This window comes from Lichenostomus cassidix, chromosome 12 (assembly GCF_008360975.1).
Source record: "Lichenostomus cassidix isolate B80296 chromosome 12, HeHo_3.0, whole genome shotgun sequence".
Taxonomy (NCBI): Eukaryota; Metazoa; Chordata; class Aves; order Passeriformes; family Meliphagidae; genus Lichenostomus; species Lichenostomus cassidix.
The window spans coordinates 7,156,961-7,183,879 of record NC_139493.1 but is presented as its reverse complement, the minus strand read 5'-3'; the positions used below and the strand labels follow the sequence as shown (position 1 = coordinate 7,183,879).

The 26,919-nt window shown below is 41.7% G+C and overlaps 1 protein-coding gene across 2 annotated transcripts in view; it reads left to right on the top strand.

Annotated features, from left to right (window-relative positions):
• Positions 1-26,919, top strand: part of PTPRG (protein tyrosine phosphatase receptor type G) — a 389,130-nt gene that overhangs the window by 285,326 nt on the left and 76,885 nt on the right. For both annotated transcript variants that reach the window (XM_085072418.1, XM_085072419.1), the window contains exons 7-11: positions 4,209-4,366; positions 8,503-8,695; positions 21,855-22,039; positions 23,979-24,087; positions 25,833-25,882. In XM_085072418.1, coding sequence (XP_084928544.1) covers positions 4,209-4,366; positions 8,503-8,695; positions 21,855-22,039; positions 23,979-24,087; positions 25,833-25,882 — 695 coding nt within the window. The remainder of the gene's footprint in view (positions 1-4,208; positions 4,367-8,502; positions 8,696-21,854; positions 22,040-23,978; positions 24,088-25,832; positions 25,883-26,919) is intronic.

Genomic DNA, 26,919 nt, shown 5'->3' with positions numbered 1-26,919 from the left:
GAATATATTTTTAGCAAGTTGGTCCGTGAAGGCAAAACATTCAACTGATGGCTCTTTCAATATAATATTTGTTGTCACCAGCATGTGAAAAAGGCAGTAATTGGTGGAGATCCACTGCTGATATCTGGTTTAAGATCTGATTTTTTCCTCTGCTCAATAAATTGTTGTGCACAATTTAGTATTAGTTCAGACCTAATGGTGATGACTTGACAAAGGGTGTAAATAGGTCACACTTTTAAAGCACGTCTGCAGTTGCTTTGCCTTTGGGTCAGGTTGTACAGAAAATAGCCCTTTGTCCCATGCAAAAGGCCAGGGAGATTTCTCAGCCCAAACAATATGCTGGGTGTGACTTTTCACGTTGCAGCTGTGGGAGACAGACCAAGAGGTAGATGTGAATGTTGTATCAGAAGGTCAAATGTGTTACCAGCTGGTTTGGTTTATTGTTTTTTTGTGAATGTAAGAGTTGAAATACAATATTGTCCTTTTATGCTGCGGAACACTCAGTATTTTAAATGCCACATTCATTGTCTTAATGGTCAACAATGAATCTGTGGTGCTTGCTATTTTTACCTTTGGGGTATTAGAGTGAGCATGTTTTTCTGAGCATTGGTGCTGTAAATAATGCATTGCTGTTTGTTACCTGTGGATGAAACTGTCTGCATTAGTGGGGCATCTCAGTGGAAGTTTTGGATGTTGCTCTTTGCTGCATCACCTGGGAGCACTGATAGCAGCAGCAGGTTACTGTACTTTCCCAGAGGAATGCTCTGTAGCTCCAGGGTCTGTCTTCAGGATTGCCATCTCTAGGGCTCTGCTTTCCTGGTTCTTCATATTTCTACCTGGGTGCTCAGGTGCTGAGATGAGAGGAGGACAAGGAGCTGCAGAAGAGGCCATTGCAGGGCTCTGGTTTATGAGTGAGAACGAGTAGGTGGCTCACGGGTTGGTTTTGCAGCATCGATTGCAGTGGTTCACACATGTTTGCAGGTGAACACATTTGCTTTGCTGTCTTTTATTGCTTTTGTCTGCCAGTTATTTCCTAGTACCTGTCAGCAAATGCTGTCTCATCAATCATGTAGTTTCCACCCTGAGCCACTTTCTCCCTCCTAGAAATACACACATGTGTGTATGTATAGATATATAAAATATTTCTATGGTAATCAACGAATACTCTTGCTTAGCCTGGAAATTATTCTCCTTACAGTTTTACCAACAACAATAACTGACTTAAATTTGAAATTTTTAAAGTGATATGACTTCAAAATGCCATTTTCAAAACTGTCTCAAGCTCTTAGGAACTTTAATTTCATGGCATTTACTGTTTCAATATGCTCTTGAAGGATATGGCAGGCAGACACCGGAGTCTTTAAGTCCCTTTTTCTTTAAGCTTCACGTGAAGATCTTTGTGACTCTGATTTCTAAAACTCTGCACCGTGCATCTGGATGGCAAGTGATACAAAAGAATGATATGTTTTCAAAAGTGTTATGTTATTAAAGCATAATCAATTGATTATAATCTATTTTAGTCATAATTTTAATCCAATTATGTGTATTTTTTAATTTTAATCTTTGGCATTCATTAATGAAAACTTAGAGCATTGCTTGTAGCCATGAAAAATTAGATCGAGTACACCCTGCCCTACTTAAACTGTGTATTAGCAAAGCTACTTTTTCCTTAAGAAATACTCTTTTTTCACTGCTAACTATGACTTCCCAAGTGCTTAGGAAAAAACCCTCCCTAACTGATAACCGAAAATTAATCATAGTCAGATACTTCCAGTTTGCATTCAAATAAGGTATTTCTCTGTCTAAATAAGCTTCCTTTACTTGATTATTCATATTGTAGTTCAAAATGTTTAAAAATGAAAGACAGAGTTGGATGAAATGTAGACTACTTAATACAGTGTGTATTTAATATAAAAGTCATGCATTATTCATTTTTGCAATTTGAATAACTTTGAATTTAGCATCCCTGTTCTTCATCTTTTCCTTTGATGAACAATTAATTATTAAAATATAATATTGTCAGCATATGGCACAAAAATCCTTGAAAGTGTAAAATGAGCTTCCTTCTCCTGCCATCCTTTGATAAAGGGATACCATATTTATGGTTTTGCACAGAGCATTTATCCAGCATCTTAAGTGATTCCATCATTCTAATTAAAAGGTTACAAAAGTTAGAAATAGTTAAAATGTTAATTTTAAGTGTAACATTTTTTCTCAAATTCCAGAGGAATGCACTTTTCAAGATGTGCCTCTGCCTCCCATCTCTTTCATGTGCAGTCATTGCCTGTTAATGCAGGGATGTTGGCGTACTCCAACACTCTTTGGGATTCATCGTGGCCCACTGTGTGCTGAATGCTCATACAGAGAGAGACAGCTCTGAAATAGAAATCCAGTGCCGAGCCTTGTGTGCTGCATTTGGAAATCAAGTCCTGTGCCTGAGTTTCTAGTTTTTCTAACCAAGTTTTTCTGCATAAAAATGAGCCAATCAAATTAAATGTGACCTTTTGCTGTGATGATGACTTCTTGATTAGAATCTCTTTGAACTTTGCCAATCATATATGTTTTAGTATTTATTTAAGCACACTTTTTCTCACAGAGGTACGCTATGGTGAGAAAAAAATGTGGTTTGTTATTTGTATGTTTCCTTTTTGACGATGCAGAAGTGGTTGAAATCTACTTGGATTAGAAGGAAAGGAATTCTTCATTAATAGGTTGCAGTATTGCCTTGACTTTCATAGAATTACTCACACTGTGGAATGCTAAAAGCTATGAAAACATCGCAAACCTGTTGATATTGTGCAGAAAATAGAAGATATCTGAAGTGTATGTATCACTGGCACCTTGCAGCAGCAGTGGAGTTAAAAAAATCCCCCAATTATCAGACTGCTGCTAAGAGGTTTAGGCAACTCCTGATTTGATCAAGACTTTTAGAAGACTGTGGGATGCTGTGGAAGTGAATTCTGCAGACTTCATCCTATTTGGGAAGACGTGTGTGTCAATCATCAGCCCACCTGCTTCTCCCTTCTGTTGGGGTGGGGAGGGGGTGGCAGTGGGTTTGCTCAGCAGCTCTGGTGAGACAGAGAGAAGAGTTCTCTCTGCCCAAGTGTGGACTCCTGTTTGAGGCACACAGGATATAGAAAGTCAGGAACAGAGATGTTCAGGAGAGCCCCACATGTCAGCCTGCCCGGAGGCAGTGAGCACCTTTGCACAGGCTGAGGGCACTTCAGCCTCTGAGTCAACATGAATTGCAGAAGATAAATGCTCAGGGATGGCAGGGAAATTGCTTTGCCTGTAGCTGTTCCCTCCTTTTGTTTATTTATTTTTCTTTACAGTGTTAAATATTACCAGCTTGTCACTGTTACTTGAAGGTAAATGCTTCTAGTGCTTGGGTCTGCATTTCAGGCTGTCCAGGGAGCTTCTCAGAGAAAAAGGTTTGTCCCTGGACTGTTAGACCCTGGGAAAGACTTTCTTGAATTTGGGAGAAAAGGAAGCAGTTCTACCTATGACACCTATTTGTGGTGCAGGGCAGGATGTGTCTGGCAGCTCCTGGCAGTGCCAGCATGGACAGGGGCAGGCAGGTCTGACCACTGACTGGACATTGCTTTGAGCACCACACTGAGCTTCAGCAGTGCCCTGCTGCCCTGTGTCCCTGTCCTCAGCCCAGTTGCCTGGCAGCTCCCAGAGAAGTTTGGCTGAGCAGCATGGCTCTGCCTCCTCCAGCTCAGCAATCCACTGAGGGTTTGACTCTGCTCCTGCATCCCTTTGCACCTCTGGCAGAGATGGGATGGATACACTGCCTGAGGCTCTTAGGTCAGGCAGCAGCAAACAGGAGCACTGGGGCCTGGCAGTGTCCCACTGGGTTTGGTCTTGCTGCCATCCAGCTGGGAGGGCCATGGACTGAGAACCATTGAGTACAGCTTATTTCTGTGCTGACATAAAACAGTGGGGTAGCAAGTGCATTTCACACCTGCACACGCTCAAAATAGGAGGGTGTGTGTTTGGGATGGGGCTGACTAGCATTTTGGCTGCTCTTTTAATAAACCACACGTCAACAGAGCCTTCCCTGGGAGGAGGTTTCCATCTTTCATTACATATATGATAAAATATGTTGTTGCCATTACACCTTGTTAGGCTGCCTAGCAATGTGATGTCTGTTTTAAAGACACATTAAAAAAAAGTGTAATCCTGCTTGTCAATCTTCCCCACAGAGAAGGAGACCTTTCTGGATCCCTTTGTGCTGAGGGAACTTCTGCCAACGTCTCTGGGGAGCTACTACCGCTACACAGGTTCCCTGACTACTCCTCCCTGCAGTGAGATCGTGGAGTGGATTGTTTTTCGGAAGCCTGTGCCCATTTCCTACCATCAGGTGTGTTTGTTTTGTCAGCAAAGCCCATCTCTTGCTTTGCCCTCCTTGAGATGGTGTTTTCAAGACCTGCTGGCTTGATGTGGAGAACACAAATGTTTCTGTTGACAAAAAAGGAAGTGTCGGTGATTTTTTTATTCTCTTAAGTAATATTGTTTCTGAACATGAGCCATCAGTCTTGAGAAGACAGTACAACATGAAACCCAGTTTCCTTTCAGTGATTTATTTGGTATTGTTTTTGTTAAGATTAAATTAAGCTGTGGTGTAAATAGTTACATGGAGTTCCTTTTTATTCTTTTTAATTGAAACTTTCTTTTCAAAGTAAAGTGAGTGATTTCAGTTCTGCTCAGATTTAGTAATTTGAACTAATTACATTAGAAAAGACATCTTTCCATTAATTCTCCATGCTTAACTGTTTTTATAACACAGTAACGCTGCCATTATGCGCTGAGAGAGCTAGTGCACAAATCTTTAAAATTAGCACATAGCAGCTTTTAATGCAAATAGACACAATGTCTGGGATTTGAAGAATTAACCTGATAAAGCACTGTCTAGATGAAGTCAAATGTTTGCCAATTCAGTGTATTTTGTCATTGTAAGACTGTTGTCTTTAGAAAACCAACCTGCTGGACTTAGTTTTACTTTTCATTCATCTGTCATAAGCCACTGAAAACACGCTTTTTACATACAGTAATTCTGTGAAGTGCACATGAACAGTTCACTGGGTGATCCTGACTGACAGATGCTGTGCTCAAATGTTTCAGATGTAGAGAAGGCACTTGCCATACCCCTGCACTAGGCTTTTTATCTTGCTTTCTAGATCTCATTGCTTCTCCATAGACTCTTTCATCTTGTTTTGACAGTCTGTGTTCAAAATCAGTCGCAGCGCTTCAGCTGGGGCCCTCCAGAGGCTGAGGGACATGTCAGGATTCATGGCTCCAGCCACCCATCCTGGTGTCATTTTGCCTGTTTCACAAAAGTGTGATGGTGTTCAGCTCCTGGTCAGCAGGAACCCTTTTGCTGGAGGCTTTCCCTAGAGCTCTCTGGCAGTGCTGAGCACATTGTGCCCCGAGGCAGCCCCTGGTTCTGGCTGCAGCCTGGGACTCTGCACATGGTCCCGTTTGAATCAGACCCTTTGTTTTTTTCAGGCTATTTCTCTGATTGTCGAGATCATTTTGAATTCTGTCCTTGCCTGCAGGATACTTGCAATCCCTTGTAGCTTTTCACTACATCAATAAGTTTACTGTTTATTATTTGGTGGCTGCAAGGCCTGGCCCACGCTCAGTTTTATACCCTGTGTGTGAATCAGGTGGGTCACGACTTTTTTTTTTTTTTTAACAAATGCAAATAAACCAGTAAATATCAATTTTGGCTGTAGGTATAAAGGTACTTTATCCTGGTACAGCTCCTTTCCTGTGCTGTACAGTGGTAACTGTGCCAAATCAAGCCCTTAAAATTTGGCGTTGTGCTGCTCTGTGCATGTGTGTGTGGTTGAAGGGCTGGGAATTCTGTGTGTAGACAGACTTTCATTGATACTACAACACATGTGGAATAAATAATAGTATTCCCCCCTCCCTGGCAGCTCTAGATGTGTGTTTTAAGAGCCTGCCATCCTGCCACTGCTATGATTATTATTTGTTCCTCTAACAGAAACAGTGTAACATAATCCATTGCCATAGTTTAACCTTCTTTATCACAAACCCCGCGAAGCAGCCTGTAATCCCAGGGGACGACAGTGATATTGTTTAAGCTTTGTTGCTGTTCCAATTAAATTCTTGCCTTTGTGCAAAATACCTTCCTGGAAAAAGGACAGTACTGAAGTGGTCCATTTGTGGAGGCTTCTCTCTTTTATTCTCAGTCCTCCATCATCATCATCTTTCCTGATAATTAGACAACAAACCAGGACAAGCTGTGTCACCCTGCGGATGCATTGTAAAGCTAAGTGCGTTCAATGACCCAAAGCATGGCATTATCTCTCATAATGCATACCTTGGAGTAGCTCATTGTGCTTATAACAGTTTCAGTATTTTTAATTCCCATTTGTATATCCAACCCTTAGAAAACTGCACATCAGGCTTTAATGGTTTGTAATTGCATGACTCTGAGTTTTAGATCAGGTTTCCCTGTATCTACAATAGTCTTACAAGTGCTTTTAATTTCTTCTTCTGAACAGGAGCTCTTGTACTCCTTGAAGAGCATGAATGTAGCTCCTTGACTGCAGATCCTAGAGTTATTTTTTTTTCTGGCAGCTACAGATAAATTAATTTCTCATTTGTCGTAGATAATATTTTTATAGTGAAAGTGAGGTTGAAATGGCTTATATATACTTCAACACATAAAAAGCGGAAGGTTAAAAATCATGTTTGAATTGGCAGTTGTTAAAATGCAATTATATCTCCCCAAGGTAGCATGGCAGAAGAAAATATTTTAAAAGTTCTCTCTGAAAGTCTAAAAATTCAATTAATGTCATAGATGTCTAAGCCTAGAGACTTGACTTCCGAGAAGCAGTTACTACCCAGGTTCTTGAGCTTTTATAAAGTCACCTTAAGCCCTGTTAGCTGGCTTCATCAAAATGCTTCATCACTTCATGCTTCCAGTGCATGAAGTGCAAAAGGTATGTAAATAAGCACAAGAGTTTTGATCTGTGCTTTTATAGAAGGGTGTAGCAGGATCATCTGTTGGGTTTCTTAACACAAAAGTGTTAATCAATCCCTTTACCCCTTTTTTAATCCATTCTCCTCTGCTTTTGAGGGGGTCCTGCTAATAATTAGGAAATGGTTTTCAAGATTTTTCAAGATGTTTCTCTGAAAGAATCAGAAACAGAATTATGTTGAGACCCTGGGTATAAGGCATTCATATAAGATGCAGAAAAAAAGGACAAATCAAATCCCACCGTCAGTACCTGCAAGCCTGGAAGTGGCACCTGAGCTCCCTGTCTGCAATGGGAACTGGTCACTGGTGGTCACCCTGCCCTGCTCATGCCCTGCTGTCCCTCTGCTGAAGGGTGCTCAGATTATTGGTTTGAAGGGAAATTAAGTAGTGGTAGTGTGTGCCTCATGAGTCAGTGGAGGATGGTTAACTGCTCTGTTACACCTTGCTGTGATTATTTTTGTCAGTACTATCAACTGAGTCTGCCATGATAAATCTTCCAGTTGTAAGTTTTCAGGCTCACATGTTTCTCCAGAGCTTCTAGAACAGACTCACTTAATGAAAAGTGTGCAAATTTGAGTGATGTGTCATTAAGCTATGAATGTAACTCAAGTTCCTTTTTGAAGTCTTGGGCCAGATTCTGTGCTCCCAAAATCTGTGCTACCAATATGTGTAACTGATGTGATGGTAACAGTATCAGGACTAATTCCTTCTCTGCTCAGTCTTTCCAGCAGCAACATAACTAATTCTAGTTCTTGTTCTGAATGATAACAAGGTAACAGTAAATGCTGTACCAACCTTGATAGCTGTGAGAAAAACATTAGCTGAAAATATTTTCACCTTAGTTTGCTAGATTTTTTTTCCTAAGAAACACTAAGATACGAAGTAACAGAAAAGTTTTCCAATTACAGTTCTTTCTTACAGGTTAATACATTTTCTTATAAATAGCTCAGATCTGAATCCAACAGAAGAAACTTATTCCCAGAGGAGTATATGCTAGCTGTGCCTAAGAGTGCTGCACGAGCTCTCTGTGAAGCTTAGCCTGGCAGCTAAACTTCGTAAGGTATTTGGAGATAAGGAAGCATTGCCTTATCCAGGAGAAAGCTCTTGATGTGGAATGACCTGGAAGCACTTTTTGACGCAATATTGTGAAACAAAACGGTGCCAGCAGTGAGGAGAGTTTGGCAAGGCCATGTCACACACAGAATCCTTCCAGACAAGGGGTCTAAGGGCAAATGTTTCTTTGCCAATGACAGACATCCACAGGTTCTAGGCAGCTTTCTCCCATGTTGGGCAGGATAAGCCCTGTGCCGAGATAAGGTGGTTGGCAATGATTTCAGTGGGCAGTCTGACTTCCCCTGTGGTTTATCAGTCTTGGCATCAACATTTTACTTCCTCCCATTTTACTGTCTTATCAGCCACCCGGATTTCACCACATTGTTTTTCTAATTAATGTTCCTTCTCTCCCCTGCCATGATGGCTGCAATCAGCTGGAGGCATTTTACTCCATCTTCACCACTGAGCAGCAAGACCATGTCAAGTCTGTGGAGTACCTGAGGAATAACTTCCGACCACAGCAACACCTGAACAACAGGAAGGTATCCAAGTCTGCTGTGAAGGATGCTTGGAACCAAGATATGACAGACATCTTGGACAATCCACTTGGCACAGAAGCTTCCAAAGGTAGGTTATACTTTACAATTTTACACTTGACTAATGTGAGAATTTTTTTGGTCTATTTTGCCATTGAATGGTGTCAAGAACAGCTGTGAGCTACCAAAGAAATAATGCAGATTGTGCAGGCATTCCTTGTTGGTAAGTGTCTATAAATTAACTAATCCTGCTTATGCTGCAAATACTTGTAGAACTCGCTGTCACAATGTGCCATGACAGTAAAGCCTTAGAATATGAGGCTTTCAAAGCCACAAAATACAAGTCTCAAACTTGCAATGTCCCTGTTTCTGCCAACTGGCTGTAGGGCCATGGCAATGCCTGACAAAAGGGCAAACCAAAGGGCCAAGGTCAGAGGTAAAAATTCAGTCCCATTAGCACTGACACATTGGGTGTTTGAATGGAAATAGAGTATCCAGATGTCGTTGTGGGTTTCATTTCTCCAGTAACAAGACTTCTGAAGAGCTGGCGACCTTTTAATTCAACGTTTGTATCAGTCTGTTGGTGATGGTGACAGGAGGAAAAGAAACTCTTCCTTTTAGGCAGGTGATTTTCTAATGTCTTGCTGAAGCGTTTCATGTGCCTTTTTGTAGAGCAGCTGGCGCTTGCTTCTGTCAGACACTGGATAATGAGCTGGATGCAGGGGGGTGGGAGGGAGGTTGTTGTCACACTGGCACAGGCAGCCCTGGCTAGAGAAGCACATCGGAAATTCTGAGAGAAATGTGTTCTGGATAAAATAAGACCAGAAATAAATATCATTTACTACTTTTATTTGCCTTTATTTTATTGACTAGTGATATTTATAGGTAGGAGAAATGACATGTACTTTCCAGTCTTCAGTCTTGCAGAGTGCTTGGTGCTTAACCAGTAGAGGTAAAGAAGAGAGGGGCAGTTTGCCAGAAGGAAACAGCTAAGCAGATTTACAAGCTTCCCTTTTTTACCTGGCATTTTCACCTGGCCAGGCACAGAAAGTGTAGATTTTAGAGGATGTGAATCATGAAAACAGCTGCATTCAGCAACCTCACCCTCCCAAGAGAGTGCTGGGAGAGTGTATTTCTCAGGGCTCATTATTCTCTGAGCGTGCTTATTTATATATATATAATATACACGTACACAAACCTCATGTATGTTAAAGGCAGCCTTGGGACAGAGAATTTACATCAGAAGTGAGGAGGAGATCTTGGGAATGAAGAAGCCCTGCTACGCTCGGATGCTCTGGCCTGTAGTTTTCAATCAGTGTTGTAACAGCAACATGTGTCAGTAGTTTCTTCAGTTATATCCTGTGTACATATTATTTACCCAGAACAGTGATGAAAGTTAATGGGTTACATTATGTTAAAAGTGACAAAACTGACTGGTTTTTATTTTGAGTGCAGCCAAGGTACCTCTGCTATAACATTCAAGAAGATTTAACTGCTTTGGCCATGTGCCTGCATATTCCTCACCTCGCCGGATCATTTTTAAGATTATAAAGATGCTTTGGGTGATTTTCACTACCACAGTAAATAACTGAAACCCACAATTTTGTCAGAGCATTACAAACACCAAGGTCTATAGTTAATGGGCTGATCTTGAATTTGGAACTGTCGAGACCAGAGGAGCACCTTGAATAACTGGAAAAATTCACCATGATTTGATCTTTTAGAATCAAACACACATGAGGTAAGCCAGTCTACAAGAAGCAAGGGAGCTGCACAACCATTAGTCCATGTTTATACGGTGAGAGACCCTCAGGTGGGGGACATGCATTTCCCAAGGTCTGATAACATTCAGCGTGCCTTCTAATGGCAGGGATGCTGCTGGAGTTGGTGATTTCTTTCTCCCCTGAGCTTTTGCTATAGGAGGCTAATGGCTGGGCAGCTGGTCGTTTTGTACCAGCTCTGTCAGCTTGTCACTCTCTGGGTTGTGTGCACACCAGGGGACACTGAAAATAGGTGCATTTTTTTCATTAACTTAAAAATAAATAGGTTGGTGCAGTGTTGCTAACAGAAAATGGATTGTAGCGTATCCTCCAAAGGTTGCAGGGATGAGATACAGCTATTCCAGAGATACAACAACATGGATGTTTCTGGCCCCTTCTTTGACAAAGGTGAACAGTGATGATGTGCCTGGTCCACTGCACATTCTGAACTACTGACATATAAATAAAATGAGTTGAAGTCATAATACTTGAGTGAAAGCAAAACCGATTGTTTATTCAGCTAGTAAATACAGTACCTCTTTATACAGTGTCATTCATGCAAAGGTGCTGTGGAACCAAGTGCATGGAGTGCTTTCCAGCCAGACAGTCTTGCATACAAGTATAGAAGAGTGTAGGGTTAGCATAACAAATTTATTTTATGCAGCTTCTTCTGTATACCTCATGGTTGCACCTCAATGCTTTCCACATTGCATTAGGCAATGTGACCAATGGCTGTCACATGTTGGCTCTTGTCTTCCCTCCCTGTTCCTGATTTGGGTGTTGTAGAAAAAGGCAAGGTCATGAAAATGTGTCTTTTACTTGCTGCAAGGTGATATGGTTTGTGATGGTCTTCAGCTCTGGAGGGGAAGTTCGGGTTTGTTTGTCGGTGTGAATTTTTGCAATTTGTTTCCTCTGTCACACTCTATTAAGTCTGTGGGCAGTATTGCTAATCTGGAAAACAGTGTAGCATTCATTATGTAAGCCTTTCTTATTTTGGAGGAAAATGTGCCCAGAACAATTTGCATAATGTTCAGAATAATTTTCAGAATTCCCCAGTGAATAGGGAATTTCAGATCAGCACAAAGCAATCCAGCTCTGCAGTGGTCCATTGGCAAACGTGCCATCCTGAACAGTTTGGCACCAAACAGGAATGTATTTTCTCCCAGCTAGCAAAGCTATCTCAGGTCACAGAACTGTGACCAGTAGCATAACCTGCAGATACACTGGAGAAAAATTTTCTCACTCTATACCAGTCCTCTGAGATTTCCTTAGCAAAGCCCCCGAAGTGGTGGCATTTGGTAAACAAAATGTCTTCTGGGAAAGGCTATTTTAGGTCAACCAAAACTGTCAGTGCATTTGGATCCAGTTTGTTAACCAGTATGAATGTTATGTTACCAGCCTTTTGTTTTGCAGTTACTCTCCTCTCCTTCTCCTTTCTTTAATTTTAAAGAGGCAATGAAGAGAGGGGCATTGTTTTCAATCATCAGAATACAAGATGGTGAAATACTTTAGCTAATTTGAAATGGAACTAATTTTTCACTTAGAAGTGAAAATTCCAGATTTTCTTTTGTGTCAGAGTCTAACAAGAAGAGTTTTTCTTTATTCCATTATCTCATTCCTTCCTCCTATTGGCAAAAGCTGATTTAAAACAGTTCTCTTGAGGACTGCTTGTATGCCTGGAATAAAAGCATATGCATAAGACCTTTGCTGAATCAGAGCCCATGAGCTGAGCTTAATTTTTGTTGACCCTGGAGCTATTTCAAAAAACCATACAGATGATGTTTAAAGATCTTATTTCTGAAATACACCGTTCAGGTTAAATACTGTTCAGCTATGTAATTGTAGCAAGTGGTGGGTTGATAATAAAGCCTTGTACAATGATATTTTTAAGAAGATGAAATTTTCAGAGATGCAAGCTACACAGTGGATCATACTGCTAAATCAGGCAGATCATCATTTACCAAGAGGGCTCACCCATGTTGCAATACTAATTTATGTAAAGTTTTGAATAGTTAGAGGTTCTCTGTACAGATATTCTAAGCCATGGTGCATGTGTAAAACATTAATTAGATACTGTAATTATCAGTGACTGTGGCAGTGTTTGACTTTTTGGACAAAACCATCTCTGTTAAAATTGCCTCCTTTCTTCTCTGGCCTGTCCTCTGTGGCTCAGAACTGTGTTGCTCTGTCACATCATATATTGTGCTCCTGCACTCTGGTAGAGCTAATTATTTATTGGTTTAATAGTGTACATGGCTCTTCAGAGACAAATAGAATTCTTACATAAAAGTGCATCCAGTTTGAGGATCTGGGCCTGCAGGGTCCTTGCTACTTTCACATGTTGTCCCATCAAGCAGAGCTGTATTTACAAAACATTACCTGCTTAAGTAAAGGTGTAGGCATGGAAACTCAAGAGGAAAAGGTGTTTCATTTCCTTGTTTCAGGAAGTACCCCATGTGCAACAATACTTGCCTATTTTATTTTGCTGCTGATTACATCACATGTTGTTTCTTTTTCTTTATGTTTTTTTAACACTCAAAAAAACCCTTTAACCTTTCTATCTCATTAAACGTGCTGCAAGCCTTACAACACTTAAACAAGCATCCCATGTGAGGGGCCCTTGACATCAGAGTTTTCTTTCACAGATGCCTGATTACTTCCCCAAAGGTGTCTGATTACTCTTTGCTGGAGTCTCAAATGATGCTGTTTCCCATCAGTGGGATTTCGCCTTAGAGTACCATCTGTAATTATGATCCTAGACTAAGTTAAATAATGAGCAGTCATAAATTCACTCCAGTAAAACTTAGCTTTGGACTCCAAATTAACATCTGGGACATTTCTCTAGTACTGTACAGATGATTGTTTTTGTAACTGTTTCTTGTTATGTGGTAGTAATGCACAGTTTGGAAGTCCTTTTCACTTAATGCCACTAAAACATGGATAGAAGATACTTTGATTTTCCTTCCTGCATGCCCTGTGCTGGAGGCATGGCTCAGGCCATTGACCTGCAGCTAAAGGTCCTGCACTGCTCAAGCAAAGCAGTTTAGTTCTTATCCACTATTTCATGGCTCCTGATGTCAAAAAAGAGACTACAGGCTTCTGTAAAGGTATTGCCTTTCTGCACAGCAGCATCCAAAGGTCCAGAGATTCAGTGCACTGACATCAACACTTTGAAGCAGATAGTTTAGTGCATTGGCAGCAGTGTTTCTGAATGAGAACAAGTTGTTTGTCTCATTTATAGCCTCTGTTATTACTCCCAGTAATTTGTTTTTGCTTTCTAAATGCCCATGTTTTATGAAAACTCTCGCAAAACAACTTTGCAGTCTCTTCATGCCCTCGGGTTCTCTCTGGGAGTCCAAAAAGGGTGTTAGGCAGAAAAGTTCTGCTCTTGCAGAATGTCATTTTTATGGTTTAGTCAAACCTAAATTACTAAAAAATACTCCATAGTAGTATGTGTAACATATCCAAAACAACATCATGAATGTAAATTTAAAGTTATTCATTATTGGAAATTTTACTCAGGACGGCTAAAGGAAAATTTAGCTGTGTATTTTCTTTAAATATTTCAGGGAGAAAGAAAATAAACGAGAACTTTGGGGTTTTTTTTAGTTAATTTATGGTATGTCTACCATGGGCATTGATTCTTTCTGTCCTTTGGAAGAATCTTGGAAGATTTCTTCATAGATTAACAACTCCTTCCCACATTCCTTGGATAACGGAGCTTTTCCTCTTTGCTTTTTTTATTTCATTTTGTTTTGGAAGCTATCCTTTCCCAATTCCATTGCCCTTTAATCAGGTCAGCACCCTACTAGGTGTGGTGCAAATGAATCATTGTCTCATCATTAGGATTTCTGTTGGTGTAGCAGCCTGGCTTGGAGCAAAAGGTCACACTTGAGGATGCTGACACTGTCCTGCTCATTGCCTGCCCTTCACCTTCACACTACAGACCTGCCTGGCTGCCACTGCCTCAGTGCTCCAAGTAAAGCTCCTCACCTGCAGCTGCAAGAGTCTCTTTTGAGAGAGAGAAGCACCTCTAGTAGCTGCTGAAAGCACATTTTAGGCAGAAATTGGTGTGCTTCTTCTGCCTATTTCACCCCTTCCACCTCAGCCACATCTGGCTCTGAGCACCGGCTGGTCCTTGTGTGTGCAGCTGTCTTGGAGAGTGTTGTGCAAAAGCACGAAAAGATAGGCTGCTGCCTTCCAGAGAGTTTCAGGTTGGGTAGAACACAACCTGTTTTGAGGGGGACTCAGATGCAAAAAGATGTGGTACTTATACCTGACATAGGTCTCATGCTTCACCTTGCAGTGGCTCTGTTCTGCAGGGTTCTGTTTGCAACTGTAGTAACTTCTTGTGGTTGTAATGTGAGCAGCATGTGTGTCCAGGCCTGAATGTGGTTAACAACTTATCAATAGATTTATTAATAAGCACTAAGTCACTGCTTACACTTCTTCAGAGATTATAAAGGGTCCAAACTAACAGAGCAAGAGGAATTTAGTGTGAAAGTGTAGGCGTGGTTTGGGTTCACAGCTGCCACTAAAGCTGGAAGAGCTGAGCTTGATGATTTATTCCATTTACACCTGGAGGGAATTCCTTTCTGCTCTGCCTACCTGCTGGCCCAGCTGTTCAGCCCACAGAAGTACTAATTTTAATTTGGGCCATGAGTGCCTGCAGCTCAGCCTTTGTGTTGGAAAAAGCCTCCAGAATCTATAAAAGGAAAGCTGCTTTCCTGATCTGATTTTGGGCATCCCACAGGCAAGTATTTGGAGGCTCTACCAGCCCTATTGGCTTGTCCTTGCTATGCTCCCTCATCCAAACAATCCTCACCAGAAAGGTCAGCTTGGCTAACATGGCAAATCTGTGTCCTCCTGGCAGGAAATCCTCCTTCCTCCCTGCTGGTGCTGTTTGTGCCACAGAATGTGATCACACATGTGGCACAGGTGCACTGTGTACATAAGGGCACAGGTGTACATTCTAAACACGAATCACCCTCTGTGTGCACACGTGGATGTGTGCAATACAAACACAAAACTTGCAGGGCAGGTCCTTGTCAGACATCAGTTTAGCACAGCGTGGCATCTGATGGTGCAAGGCTGATCTGCAGCTGCTGGGGATTCAGACCACAACTGTAGAAACACTTTCTGTGAAATATGTGAAATACTTAGGTGCAAAGACAATGTAGTAAAACACACGGTCCCTGGGTTTCAGTAAAACAGGATCAGTGATGCCATGGAGCTACAAAGCCATACAGGTATTAATCCAAATCCTGGTTGTGTGTCCACCTTGGGAAATGGGCCAGCAACAGAGGGGCAAACCCCAGCTTGTCCAGAGCCCTTCTGACAGAGAGACCCACGTGCCCATTTGCTCATGAGATTATTTCGTAGGGCTCATAAAACAAGTGTGGGGTCTGTTGGTGTCCCTTACACCTCAAGAAAAAGCCCTGTCTTTTTGAAGCATAGTGGAAGGTAAGAGCAGGGAAGATAAATAGTCTGTCTCCTAGCTACATTCTGCCTGTGGATTGAAGTAGATCAACACAAATATTTGTGTGTACAGCATGCTCCGGAGCCTGCCAATGCCTGCTGGCAAAGTACAGGCAAAGGTAAAGGAAAAATGTGTGCTGCTCTTTAAAGCAATTATCTTTATATATTAATAATGTCATTTATAAGCACTCTGAGAAGTCAACAATGTACAGTAAAGCAAAGCAAAAAAACTGCAAACATTTAGTAAAAGGAGAAGGGGGAAAATGTTGCAAGTATGCCTCTTAGCACTTTCTGATATATTAAAGCCTGTGTTGTCTCTGCATATGATCTTCGTAGTCTATTTGTTATCCTTTGGGAGCACAGCCCTTGCTGAACTCTGGGATTGAATCCGACAGCCCAAAGCATGCTCTTGTTTATTATAGATTGGAGTCTCTTCCCAAGCACCTCCACTGAGCCACACCAGTTCAATGTAGCTGAATCTGGCCCTAGATCACTTCTCTTACCATGGCACTGAAAGCAAATGTGAGTTTTCTCATTGCAGCATAACCCATATTTTTGCATTTCAGTGTTTATTTGATGTTTTGAGGATCTAATAATGAGAAGGAATATATATGTGTGTGTGTATATAGGTATAGATGCAGTTGAAAGTATTTTTCTTCCCTTCTCTGTTGGTGGCATTGCTTTTTTCTTGTCTGCGGTTGGAGTCCTGGGGGTGACAGGGCTGACTGAACTTGGTGCAGTGTTTTGGCAATAGCGCAGGCATTGGTCACAGCTTTCAGGCTCTCTGAAGTCAGCTGGGATGCCTGTGGCTGAGTTCAGTGTCAGTACAGCAGCAAGTGGTGCATATATCCTGCAGGAATGGCCTATCAGCTCCTTCCCAGGGCTGGGGCGGAGGGGAACGAAACACCCTCTCTCCCCCAAAAGCTTGTCCACCAAGTTGTTTGCCCTTATGGGGAAGAAAGACATCAAACCCCCATATTGACCTCTCAAGTTTCTCTCCTACTGACCATGGGGGAAGAAATGCTCCAACTACCTTCCTTTATGCTTCTGCTTTTAAGGGAGGAATACTATTCCCTGCCACTCATCCTGTTGAATGCATTGTTCTGCATATCGAGACTAGTACAAAAAAGAAGTGAAGCCTCTCTCACCTTTCAGCCACAAGCTGCCTCCCAGAGCAAGACAAGACCCTTGTCCCTGTCTTTTAGTTACCACTGAGCAGCTGTGAGCCACTACCATGCTATGGGCACATCCTGATGCTGATGTTATCCTTTCCATGTATGAATTGCCTTAGAAGATCCCTGCCCATGTCGCCACAAGGGATTCAGGATCTCACTGTCATGTTGTTTTTCTGTGCTGAAAATTGTCAGGGCTTCAGCACACAACGTGTATCCCACGGCACCAAGGAGAGGAACAGCAGTTTTGCATTGCTGAGACATTCAGCAGGAGGGAGAGAGTGGGATTTTTCAAAGGAGGGCACAGCACAGCTAGAAATAACTGCCTTTAAAGTGGTGACATTTTTATGCATGGACGAGCTAACTTAGAACATTTTTAGAGGATTTTATAAATCCCACTGAGCCTGGTGCAACTGGATTCATCATATGAGGACCTGTTTTACAGGGAGAAGGTATACAAGCCATAACTGAATATACAGTTCTTGCACTCTCTCAAAGTTTCCCTAAATAGCTCTTTTCATAACCACAGGTAGCATATGCAAAAAGCATGATGAAACCCAGAAAGTTTGGCTGGTGTTGCATTTCTGTCTTTGAAAGAGAAATGTGGGCTGCTTTTAAGGAACAATAATAATTAAAAAAAAACTGTAATATTCTCTTACATGCCCTTTCTGCATTCATGGGTGTGTCTTAATATCAACAATTAATTTTTGCAAAACAATAAGGCCTTTTTTTTTGTCTTTCAGCTCTCTGAAATGGAGCTGCCAGGAGCTTTTGGATTAAGCTTTATCAGGCTTTCAGTTAGGAAAGCCTCGTGGAGGTTACGTAGCCAAATACAACATACAAATCAAATTATGGGAGAGATGAATGCAGAGTTGTTAAATTAATTTTGTTTGTTCCAGCCCATTGGAATGTTTTTAACATGAAGAAAATAATTCTCTGCTGTATGGCTGGCCTGCCCAGTGCTTAGGACTGTATCAGCATGCTGCATTCGTCTGCCAGTGGCAAACAGGTTTTCTCCAGGCTTGAGTGAGCCCTGGAAGATGAGGTTGGCCAAGATGCAGGATTCTCCCTGCCTTCCCCAGCAGGCCAATCTGCAGAGAAAAGCCTGGCTTGAGCTACTGGGCAGCCCCACTCATGGGCAGCAGCTGGGAGAGCAACCGAGGCTGCCCTGAGCTGGGTCAGAGGGGCTTCCTTCAGATGCACCCAAGCAATGCTCCTGACTCCACAGCACTTTTCCAGAAGGCAGGAGCCAGCTTGTTTGCCAGCTTCTCCCAGATCAGGTCATCCCTGACAGGAAGGTGAGGGTGGTTTTTTCCCTCCCAGAGGTGCAGGGCATGTCTTTGCTGCAGTGAGGCATGTCCATGGTACTGCAAAGGCTCTTGCCTGTTCAGTGCCTCCGAGATATGGCCTGGTTACCCCAGCCAGGGGTTTCTGCCCCCACAAGTCTTGGCACAGGGGCTGCTAGCCCAGGACACAGTGGCTTTTGTGTCCTGCCAGGCCTGTGCAGGGCCAGTTCAGGTATCTGCTCAGGATTGCACACACCACAGGAAGACATCCTGAAAGCCCCCGCAATATTTTAATATCCCTCAGGATCTGAATTTTAAAGAGAGCATTAGTAATATTTTCCTCTAAAATTAGCTGAGATGCTATTTCAGTGTAGAATGATGCTGGTTGTTGGTTTTGGGTCTTTTTTTCCTCAAGAAATTTTGAATTCACAGGCTTTTTTTTTTTTCTTATTAAGCCTGCTTTCATTAAAAAAAAACAAAAGAGAAAAAAAGTTGGTGTTTCTCTTTAGTGTGTCCTGATTAAATGTCTCCCTCCCTGTCCCAACCTCTTCCTGCATTTCTGTCTCTTCTTCAGCTGCACATTTTGCAAAAGCAGTAGAGGTCCTTTAGCCTGTGATTCTTTTAATCTTCTTTGAAAAATCCAAGGCACAGAGAGTATTGAAACAAAAATTAGATCTCCGGGAAATGCCAGTTGTTTTATAGATGGTCAAATAATTGCACTTTTTTCTTTGCCTTTCAGACATTCACTATGTTATTATGTATCACTTTAATTAAATCATCAAATTGAATTGTTGGATCAAATGTTTCTTTATTCCATTGTGTCCTAAGCAGGTTTAGTTAAATTAATAAAACCATATGTTTCATTTTATAAAAAAAGATTTCTTTTTTGCCCATTCATAAGCTGTTAAAAAACATGTGGCTGAACAGAAAAGGTTGGTTAATACTAAATTACTTTAGGTGCTGCTCTGTGCCTTGGAGTAAATTGAACCAAGTCATACTAAGTCATGAAAATTTTCTAATATTTACTGAGAAATAGAAGTATTGTAAATTCAGCCTCATTTTAGCTGTGAAGTCACTGGAGTCACTCAGGTGCTTAGAAGTGCTCATGACCTTCTTGGATCAAGGCACAGGGTTGGGGAGAGCTTCCTGACTCCTGTGAGTATTTACCCTTGGGAAATACCCACTGCTCTGGCTGGCATGAGCTGTTCCAGAGAGTGGCACGGAATGGGGGATGTGGCAGTCCCCCTCCTGGGGTGGCTTGGGGTCCTTGTGGGAAAAGCAGCTGGCCAGCATTTGTTCAGAGCTGGTGTAATTAAGGTAGATCTCTCTGTCTCTCAGGAAGGTTACCTGCTTGAATTATTTCTAAAACAATTTGATGCATGATTACTTTAAATATATAAATCTCAGCATGTCCTCTTGGAGGACAAGGCCTGGATAAGAGTTTTAGGTCTGGGTAGTCCTTCACCCTGGGCTCCTATCTCTGATGGGATTTGATTAGGTGGAGCAATAAAGGCTGGCCTGGCATTTTGAAGTGTAATTCTGTGATGACAAAGGGCGTCAAAGAGGGCAGTTGTGATTTATTGGTGCAGTTATCAATAAACAGTGATGTCAGGGAGAATTGATCTGACCATCTCAGCGGAAAGAGGTGAGCATGGAGAGGCATACCAAGGATTGGGAAGCTCTGTAAATAGTGATAACAGCAATGGTTTGCAGCTGTCCGCTCTCATCCAGGTCCTGGCCACCTTCAAGCTGTGCTTAGGGGAACCAGGAGGGAACCAGAGGGAGGGGATCTGCAGGCAGCAGACCGTGGTGTGGCCTCTGGCTCTGTGGCACTGACAGCAGAATGCTGTTTTGATCCCTTCAACTCAGTGTGAATAGGAACTCACATAGATTTATCCAATGGTTTGAAGTCCTGTAGGGTTTCTTTGTTTGTTTGTTTTGCTGGATCATCCTTCTGGCTCGAGCAGAGGGATCTACTGCAAAACTGCAGGATTGTCACCCCTCATGGCAAAAGCAAACCTCAAAGATCTTTCCTGCCCAAGCATATTTCTGCAATTTATGTTGTCTTTCTTGTTCAGCTAGCTACAAAATGTGAGTTATAACTGCACGAATGCATTTGACAGGTATTTTTCTATTGTACTGGTAATATTGGTGTTTAAAGCATTTAATCATTTTTATTTAAGAACTGTAGCTGTTTCACTAATGTAACAGCAGAGCTGCATGGCCAACCTGCAAGTCCAGGCACAGGAATAGACATTTCTCTCCTTCAGTGCTGCCAGGACTCTTTAGAAGTGAAATAATGGCCAGATGTACATGCAGTCACATACCTGCAGAGCACAAACAAGCTCAGTGTGTTGGCTTTAAAAGGAAAAGTCGTACTGGGAAAAATAATTCTGCAAACCCTGATAGGCTGGGTGACACTTTGCTTTTCCCTGGCAGAAGAGACCAGCTCCTTTGCCACAGCACGTGCATTTAGGTATCATTGCAAGTGATTTTCCTTGGTTCAGAGTTTATATTGAGAAAGAGAATATGAGAATCTGCCCTGAATTGGGTATTTTAAACGTGATTTTTAAAGCTTGAAAAAAATCTGAACTCTTCATAGCTGGGAAGGGGATGATGCAGTTTTCCCACAGCATGTGAGTGCCATCTAGTGTTGTGCATCCCCACCCGGACCTTTCCATGGCAACTCCTTGAAATGTGTTTCTTCAGCGCTGAGGGGTTCTGCACACCCCACTCCTCGAGGGGCTGGGCTGGATTTATGCCTGGACACGGTCTGCCCTGCAGAATTTTGGGTTTGGTAGTGCTGGAAGCAGAAGCAGGAGCTTTTCCCGGTGGTTAAGATGTCCCTGTGCTGATGTCCCCACAGACAAGCATGGCTGAGAAGTGACTTGTGCCCCCACGCTGCAGGCAGGGTTAGGAAGGCAGGGCTGGCTGGGGGTTCCTCTGCCTGCTCAGAGCAGATGGCCAAGGCCATCAAGAACCACTTGTCCTTGTGCTGGTGATAATTACTGACAAATAGTTGAGCATCTCTGAAGGAAGATACATAGAAAGAGGAGTATAAAACAACTTCTCTCATTTAAAAATGTACTAGGCAAAGAGGAAACTACTTACTGACCCAATTGTGTCACATTTTCGGAGGTTTCAACTCCTTCCAGGGCCAGCAGAGCACACTGGGGTATTTACCCCTTACACAGGAGGGTGTGGATGAGGGAAGCTGTGGATCAGATCCACTGGATTTCATAATGTTCCAGTGCAGAGCTCTTAAGTCACCAAATTAAAGTATACATGCAAATGTCAGGACTGAGAATTAAGCTGAGAACTAAGCAACCTGCCTGCAGAGAATAGATTCTCTCATTGACTTTACTCAGGAGAGCAGAAAGCAGCTGCAGGTGGTATTAAATCCCATTGGTCTCAGTGGATTGCAGTTGAAGCTGTTACTGTAGGCCAGGGCATTAAAGAAAAAAACCTAGCTCTTAGAGTGAGGCACCTTTCTTCCTGTTTGTTTTGTCTCGGTTATTTTGAAGAGCTTCATCTTTTTTCCTTCTGTTTTTCAGCTTGCAGCACTCCTCCAGTCAACATGAAAGTGCAGCCTGTGAACAGGACAGCGCTACTGGTAACCTGGAACCAACCAGAAACCATCTACCACCCTCCGATCATGAACTACATGATCTCATATAGCTGGACTAAAAATGAAGATGAAAAGGAGAAGACTTTCACCAAGGATAGTGACAAGGACCTGGTAAAAGCACAGCATCAACCCCAGACATATGTATCAAGTTATACTTAAATTGTTATTTTCTTGGTAGAAGGAGGTAGAGGAGGAAAGCAGTTGTTACCTTATAGACAGGCTAATGTTAGGCTCACAATGAATTGCTATTTAAATGTTCAACATTAATTGAACGTTGCCTAACAGGCTAGCCAAACACTGGAGTGTGAATTTATAGTTTATGTGAGTGCATAAAGGACTGAATCTGCAGACACTTTTTCATGTAGTGTTGCTGAGAAGCAGCTGGCTCAGGAAATGGTGAGGCTCTGAATACCTTTTGGCTTGTGTTCAACTTACAGATTTTCACATGAAAAGTCCGATCCCCCAAAATCTGTTCCTGGGCTCAGGCTTTTCACTGTGCACAGCCCCTTGCAGACTTTGGAGCAGTTTCTGGCAGTAAGTGCTGCCAGAGGCAGGAGTTGCATAGTCAGGGCTTGAAGATTATTTTGGAGTGGCCCTGTATAAGCACTGCCTACATCTGGCAGTGTGAGAAAAAGAGAGGAGAGCAAGATGGTTCCAGCACAGATGGAAACACTGCTCTATCTCCTCCATTTAGGATTTCATCTGCTTGTCATTCTTGTCTAAGTGGAAGCAAGTATTGTACTGGTCCTTAACATTCTCTGCATATAAAATCAAAGTGACATATTCAGGTTTGAAAGGCCTCCATTTATTGTTAATCAAAGAAAGCCTCTAGAATAATGAAATCAGTAATTGTATATGCACATGAAAAATGCAGCAGCACAGTGTTATTCCTAATGACTGTTACCATATTTTTTTTCAAATACACAGTCCTCTGGGCCCATTCAATCAGTTATACAATAATACTTCTCTTATTCCCTTAGATGAAGATTCTTTTACTTCATTTCCATTTATATTTTCAATTTCCCCACTAGACATTGTTATCTGGGTCACATTAGGGAACAATCTGCCTTATGAAATCAGAAAGGAATCCATTGAAAGGCACCCAAGGTTATGATGTATTGTAACCTCTCTCTTGTCATAATTTCACACTCTTAAGGGAGATTTTTTAATCAGGTATAAGGAAAAGAGCCTTAATCAGCAAAAATGAGGTGGGCATCATGAAAGCATCCTGTTTTATGTAAAAGAAATAATTACAAGTGCAAGGGATATGATGGAGTGATAGCTTGGAAATAAATTGCAGTGAGACCCTGTGCTGTTCAGCAGAGCTTGGAGGTTAAGAAAGCAATGACAACTTAGTCTATTTTAGGGGCAAGAGGAAGGAAACCTGTTTTCAGACAAGAGTGCAGTTTGTATTCAGTGCTCCGGCAGATACCGTTGGGCTGTCCCACCTTGAATCAGAGCTAGACAGTGTTTTGCTAGAAAGATCACAGGTATTTCAAGTGACTCACTCAGCTCCTCCTGTGAACTGATGCGGTTGTGGACTAAGGCTAAGGTCTAGGAGGAAGCAGGGATATCCCAGCCCAGGATGCTAAGCCATCATGTTGCACACTACACCACCATTGAATTGCCCTAGCCAGTTTGTTGCAAAATAAATAGTCTGTTAGCATATGCATTGCCTTTCCTGGGCTTATCTTGTGTTTAGGACATGGATCTCCACCTAAAAAAAGTCTTACTCTAATTGCTGTAAAGGCAAATGACTTGAGTTTTAAGTTTTTCTAGGGAGAGCAGGGACATTCAGGCATGAAGACTGTCATGAGAACAGGTGTGGGATGTGTTCATTTCTGTCTCATGGGCAGAGTCAGCAGTGTCTGGGTGCACCCCTTCAACCTTGCCCTCTCCAGGGAACCACTGAGTATTTCTGTGTAGAAACGTAGCTTGTCTTACATGGCATAAATGTCCTGTCTTAGCACAATACTGTATATATTTCAAACTGATCGTGGACAGTACTGTGGGGGTAAAAAACTGAATAATATCTATTTTTTTTAAACAGAAGGCCATCATTAGCCATGTCTCACCTGACATCCTTTATCTGTTCAGAGTTCAAGCAGTTTGCCGAAATGAAATGCGTAGTGACTTTAGCCAGACTATGCTCTTTCAAGGTAAAAAATCCACATACATATTTTTACATTGAACTACTCTTTGTTTTGTTTAATATTTTCTTTGCAGAGTGCAATATGGTGTGAAGTTATTTCAGAAGACGTTTGAATGCATGTAGACAATGCTAATTTCATATTGTGGCTGGTGACTTGATCTGAATCACATTTCCAGCAAGGAGGGTTTGCCTACACCTCTCACTGGCAGGGTTTGTCAGGTTTTAGGAGAATGTAGAGCTTGTCTTGGTACTAGTTTTCTGAAACAAATTCATCAGAGACTGCTTATGCATCAGAGGCACAGCTGTAACAGAATGTGAGTCTGATCGGTGTCTGTTTTATGTAAAGAGGAAAGGAGATCAGTCCTACCTTGACAACCACATGTGGAGACATTCAGGTTTTACCATGCATGCAACCTCAGTGATTTCCAAAACATACATATTTAAAGAAAAATCAAAAGAACTAGATGATAAGCTGTCCTTTGTCATGGGTTTCCTTTTAAGTTTATTGGAGAAATCTGGTAAAGCTGATATTTGGTAGAAGAACTTGATGTTTTTTGAGGTTTTTAAGTGCTGAAGTTTTGCTCCTTCCTGGGAACTTATTATGACATTTTTTTATTAAATAGGGAAAATTTTGCCTCTGATGAGAGCATTCCCTCCCACTCCAGCTTATAGATGCATAAACCTCAAAATGGGTAATGTAAGAATCAAACAAGCAGGGAGTTAAAAGTTTAAATTGTTAGGATGAAGCAAAGAGTTGTCACTTGGATCTGATGCTGCATATGGAACAAAATAATAGGGGCATTTTTCAGTGTCATTTTCAGAAAGCGGGAGGGTTTTGATCCTGCTCTGTTAGCACTTAGTGTCTGAAGGATATCAACCTATGGACATGGTTTAGTTCTGTTGTGGTGTCACCACAGTGTTGGCAGAATTGCAGAGAGAGCAGGGATCAGACAAGTGTCCTGTCCGAGCCACAACTCCTGTGCAGCTCTGTTCGTGGTACCTCAGCACAGTGTTTTTAGACTTCACTTTAAGTTCCAGGCAGAAGTCAGAAACTGGTGTATTGCTTATTATGACCTCTTTTACCAGATGATGGAATGGAAAAATTCTTTGAAGTTTGACTACAATAATTGTTTGATCACTGTTAGGAGTAAATCATTACTGACAGCTTTGAAGGGTATCTTTTGAGTACTCTAGCCCAGTTCTAGCCCAGTATTCAGTGCAGTGGAAGTGATACATACATCTGCAGTGGAGTAGATGATGTGATTCCTTCCACGTCCCCAAAAAGGAGCTGCTTTTCTAATCTCTGGCTGTGCCCAACATCTAACCTAGCAAATTAATCCACTTGAGCTTTCAAAACATTATTGAGATCTTGATTATAGTTGTAGTTAAGATATATAGCAATAAATAATGATAATATTATAAGGACAGGAAAAAAAACTATTATCATTATCAAGGTACTCTTGCTTCCTGTGTAAGGCAGGATGTTTCATCCAGCTTGGGGTTGAAGGAGAGAATTTGTTTTCTGACAGTTCACATAAGCCAGCATTGCCAGGTCTGAGTAATTGAGGACAAGCAAATCTGTGTTTAGACACAAGTGCAAAGTGAGGTGAGTAATGCCCAAAGAGCTGAGTTGCCTTTGCTCCAGACTGAGACCTTCACCTGTATTTTGTAGCCACATGTTGAGCAGATGTTTAGCAGTTGTTCCTCTGCCTCCTCCCCTGCCCTGACACGCTGCTCTTCTTCCCTCCCCAGCTAACACCACTCGAATTTTCGAGGGGACCAGAATTGTGAAGACAGGAGTGGTAAGTCGTGGGTTTGGGGAGCAGGGATTTGGGGACATTCCCACCAGGTGGCAGCACGGTGTTGGAAATCTGCAGCAGGACCCAGCTTTCCAGGGGAAAGGGTGTCCAGTATAAAATGCTATATATTTTACAGCATAAAATATAGTTCCAGTATGAAATGGCTTTCTAGCTTTGTGCTCTGAGAGGCTTTGGCCACTGGAGAATCGAGTGTTAAAAATTTTTGTCCAATCTTTATTCAACCCATTTAGAGGGGATTTGTAAAATCTTAATGATTACTGTGGAAATAGATTGAATTTCTTTTATTAACTGTATGACCAGAAGTATATGCAACAGGCATAAGGCCTCACACAGGGCATTTTTGCTTTTCCAGTGCTTTAAGGATACCTGTTATGGTGTGGATGAAGCCTGTACAATCTCTTTGTTTTATTTTAATTCAGTTGAGACTGTAACAAGTCACTGAAGCCAACTTTTGTATTCCAGAATCAGAAATGTTGGTACATTTACAGTAAAAATAGAATACACTGTTTCATTTTTGAAAGCGTCTTATTAGTTTATTTAATATAAGCTATCCATAACCTAAATTTCTTGGCATTCAGTGTACTCAGTTGTTCAGTCAAATTTATGGGCTGGATTCATACTATTGAATTTACTCTAAGTACATTGCTTCTGGTTTTACTCTGATCCAGTTCAATATACTCCCTAGTAAGCAAATAACATATACAAAGCTTGCATTTGAATGATTAATATTTGTTTAATGATGTATAGAGGTATTCTAGATATATAAAATCTCCTGTCAAATTTTAATATTCAGTCCAGCTTTGAGACTGTTCATGCCAGCTAAAAGCAAATCTCACAGTGCCTCAGGGATTCAGATTGATAAGTATCTGAAAGTTTAGATGCTTATTTAAAGTTTTGGCTTGAAATCTCTAAAGTACAGGTTTTCATCTGAGATCTCAAGTTCTCTGTGATTGCAGCTGGTCAAAAATAATGTGAGAAAGCAGCCTTTCTTGGTTTACTGCAGCATTTCAACTACACGG